Source organism: Pyrus communis, chromosome 14, assembly GCF_041283825.1.
Source record: "Pyrus communis isolate YQ-2024b chromosome 14, ASM4128382v1, whole genome shotgun sequence".
Classification (NCBI taxonomy): Eukaryota; Viridiplantae; Streptophyta; class Magnoliopsida; order Rosales; family Rosaceae; genus Pyrus; species Pyrus communis.
Window position 1 is genome coordinate 10,902,350 of NC_142578.1, and position 3,930 is coordinate 10,906,279.

The 3,930-nt window shown below is 36.2% G+C and overlaps 1 protein-coding gene across 1 annotated transcript; it reads left to right on the forward strand.

Moving 5' to 3' along the window:
* The first annotated feature begins 1,393 nt into the window (after positions 1-1,393).
* LOC148691221 (uncharacterized) lies at positions 1,394-3,726 on the forward strand. The gene is made up of 3 exons (XM_088683722.1): positions 1,394-1,774; positions 2,498-3,340; positions 3,451-3,726. Exons 1-3 carry the CDS (start codon positions 1,756-1,758, stop codon positions 3,480-3,482), a joined length of 894 nt encoding a protein of 297 aa, XP_088539848.1. The 5' UTR covers positions 1,394-1,755; the 3' UTR covers positions 3,483-3,726.
* The last annotated feature ends 204 nt before the right edge of the window (positions 3,727-3,930 follow it).

Genomic DNA, 3,930 nt, shown 5'->3' on the forward strand with positions numbered 1-3,930 from the left:
TGGACAAAGTATAAAAACTTCTAAATTTTATTGGATGTTCCTGAAGGGGGCATATAAAAGCTTCCAAATAGATGACAAAGACATTTTGAAAGTTAAACAATACAATTATCATTCAAGACAAACATATACGATTAGTTTTCATATCATGGAAACGTCACATGATAGTTTTATTATCAATATAAGCAAAAACAACTTTCTCAATATAAACAAGCAAGCTATCACTCAATCATTGATCTTCCATTTTATTGTGAAGAAAACTTTGTAGAATTATCAGAGAGACAGGCCAACGGCCCACTTCCAACAACATCGATAATATCCCTAACTTGGTAATTACCACGTACACAATCCGTTAGGTATGGGGTTTATCACAAAAGGTGGGTAATCCTATTTAAATTGGTTTTTTCCTTTTCGTATGACCGATGTGGGATTCAACATGCCCCCGCACATGAGACATTTTGTGAGTTACATATGGAGATCCACACATCAACAACCACATGGAGCCAAGGGGACTTACCCTATACACGGGGCCAAAGGACCCACCATCATTGCACTGGGCCAGAAGGACCCACCCATCATGTGGCAGTACAGTGCGGGCCCATTCCTTGGCTCTGACACCAAGTTGAAAATAAAAGGTTTAGAATTCTCTGCAATTTCACAATTCTCGAATAACAACTTCAATAATTATTCTTCTCCGTAATGAGGTATTTATTAGATTACAAAGGAGCAATACTAGAAAATAAATCATATCAAACCTAATTAAATCATATAAAATCACTAATTAAATTATATCCCTAAAATACGTTCCCTTTTTATTCCCACTCCCCCCCCCCCCCGGGGCACCCTCACCTCAAACTCATGGTGTGAAATTATGAGTTTGCCAAGAAGGAAATCTTCATTGATACGTTGCCTTAATTGATACATTGAAACTGATGCCAATCTTTTCGAAAGCTCAGCAAATCGCAATCTGTCAGAACTAACGCCTATTTTCGAATGTCCAGCTAGAACTAGGGCCAATATTTTCGAAAGCCCAACTAGAACAAACACCTCTTTTCGAAAGCCCAACTAACAAATCATAATTCTTGGAACTAATGCCTCTTTTCGAAAGCTCAATAAATAATATTTTTGGAACTAACTCCTCTTTTTCGAAAGTCCAGTTGAAACAAACGTTAATCTTTTTCGAAAACCCAACTGAAACTAACGCCTCTTTTTGGAAGCCCTAATCACCAAATCCTTTTTTTTTTCCTTCAATTTTTTGTTTCATCTTTTTTTCCTTTTGTTCCTCAAACTCATATCTAACTAAATTAAAAAATAAAACAAAACCCAAAAGCCTTCATGATAGGAAATGTATCCTACCTTGACAAAACTGTTTTTCTTCTTCTAATCTTTTGCTGGTTGTAAGATGTGAGTGTCAAGGAGAATGACTTCTAGTTCTCATCAAACTTGTAGCTTAGTTTTAAGTTATCAAGTTGAGAAGGTTTCGGACTTAATTGGCTGGGATTGAGAGTCCTAACATATATGCAAACTAATCAGATAACCTTATCATGTTTTGACAAGAGTTCATAATGGAATAGGACTGTATTGAACCCTAATCAGTGTAGCAATCCGGGTATCAGTTGATAGGCCTGATACCTAGGATGGTTGGCTATATATTGGGACGTCCCTGCACTCACAGCGCCATCCCTTTTCCTGAGCAAACCCTATTCTAGCTGGATATAGCTGCTGAGTGTAGAAGACTCTCGATATCCCTTCTTGCTGATGTCGAGCACTTCTCCAGGTAAGTTGTTCAATTGTATTTACGTATGCATGTCATCGTGTATATGTGATTCTATGCATGCAGTGTTTAAAACTCCAACATGTGGTATCAGAGCACACACTGTCGTGTTTAGAATCCTTTCAAGCACGAGTAAACATTGAGTGATTGCACGATCCTGACATAAGACTTCCGCACATAAAGCTAATACAGTTATCAACTATTCAATGACATACATCACGTTCAGAATTATATATATATATATATATGTGTGTACATGTTTTGCAAATTCTTCTCCAGGAGCACTAGCTGTGTTCTCAGATTTCGAAGAATCAAACTACTGTCAATACATGATATGACAGTCGAATCTTGGATCATGACCAATTTCAACTCAAAAGTGTTTGTATCATGATTCAAATTATCAGTTCAAATTGAACAGAATGATTAAACTGATGATGAATATGTTTAAGATAATTCCAAAGAATTCTAATATTCAGTCATGTTTAATTGGAGTATAAGTGAAATACAAAATTAAAATTGATGCAATTTTATCTGCTCAAAAGTGTTAAAATTGTATCGCTAAAGAGAATTTTGTATTTTGGTTATGCAAAATCTAATATAATCAGTTTTGCAATCCAAAGATGCAACTGGTATTATATGTTTTTTGATGCCATTAATTGTTCATATCGTGAACTCTTAATGAAGAACTTTTGAGAACAAATACTAAAGCTTATGTTACTTCTCCAGCTATGACTTCTCTTAACTTCTCCAATATTGAAACGCTAACTGGATCCAACTACAAAAGATGGAAGGATGACATGGAGATAGCCCTTGGTATGATGGATTTCGATTTGGCCTTAAGGGAAGACAAACCTGCAGCAATAACAGCTACAAGTACAGCAGATGAAAAACTAAAGTTTGCTCAATGGGAGAAGGCAAACAGAATGGCTCTTATGATTATGAGGAGGGCCATGACAAGCAGTGTGAAAGGTGGCATACCAAAGAGTGATAGTGCAAAACAATTTTTTGATGCAGTGGGAAACAAATTTAAGGAGTCCGAGAAAGCTGAAACGGGGAATTTTCTCACAAAACTGACATCCATGAAGTTTGATGGTGTTGGTAACGTAAGAGAACACATACTGAAGATGTCAGACATTGCACAAAAGCTGAAGGAACTTGAGCATCCAATTACAGATCAGTTTCTAGTGCATATGGCGTTGAATTCATTACCTGCACAGTATGGTCAGCTGAAAGTGTCATATAATACTCAGAAAGCAACCTGGGACATTGATGATCTGATTTCCATGTGTGCTCAAGAGGAGTTGAGATTATCAACTGACAAGGTGGAGACTGTGAATCTTGTTCACACTACTGCAAAGGGAAAACGTGTTGCTGTTGATCAGTTTCCTACGCCTGCTGGTAAGCAGAAGAAAATGTTACATTTTTCTTCTTTTAAAAATGCTAACCCCCTTAATCGATCTCAAAAGTTTAAAGCTAATTCTGAAGAACCAAAGCCTTGTTATTTCTGCAAAGAAGTTGGTCATCTAAGGAAAGATTGCACTGGTTTTAAAAATTGGCTTGTTAAGAAAGGTAATGAAATCAATGTTTATGTTTGTTTCGAGTCAAATTTGATTTATGTTCCTCCTTTTAGTTGGTGGTTTGATACTGGTTGCTCAATTCATATTACAAATACCTTGCAGGGATTCACAAACCTAAAGGAGAGAAAAAATGAAGTTTACAATGTTTTTGTTGGGAATGGGAGCAAGGTTGCAGTCGAGTCTGTTGGCAGTGTCTCTTTAAAGCTTTCTTCTGGTTTTATTTTGTTTCTAAGTCCAGTACTCTATGTACCTTCTATGAGAAGGAATTTGATTTCAGCTTCTAAATTAGTTAAATCAGGTTATACTTTTATTGGAGACAATGAGAGTGTAAAACTTTTTCATTCGAATAAATTAGACACCTTGCTTGGTTATGCTTTACTTCACAGTGATATGTGGCAACTGCAGTGTAACTATTTACATGAATGTTTCACAGTTTGTCACATTGGTTCCAAAAGATTATCTTCAACTGAAAACTCTCCTATACTTTGGCACAAAAGGCTCGGACATATATCCAAAGATAGACTTATGATTTTAACTAAACAAAATCTCATTCCAAATCTCGATTTTTTAAGTCTGCCAAAC

Excerpts from the sequence above, each read along its gene's own strand:
- LOC148691221 (XM_088683722.1), top strand. Across the intron at positions 3,341-3,450 it reads AAATTGGCTTGTTAAGAAAG|GGATTCACAAACCTAAAGGA; the intron begins GTAATGAAATCA and ends AATACCTTGCAG.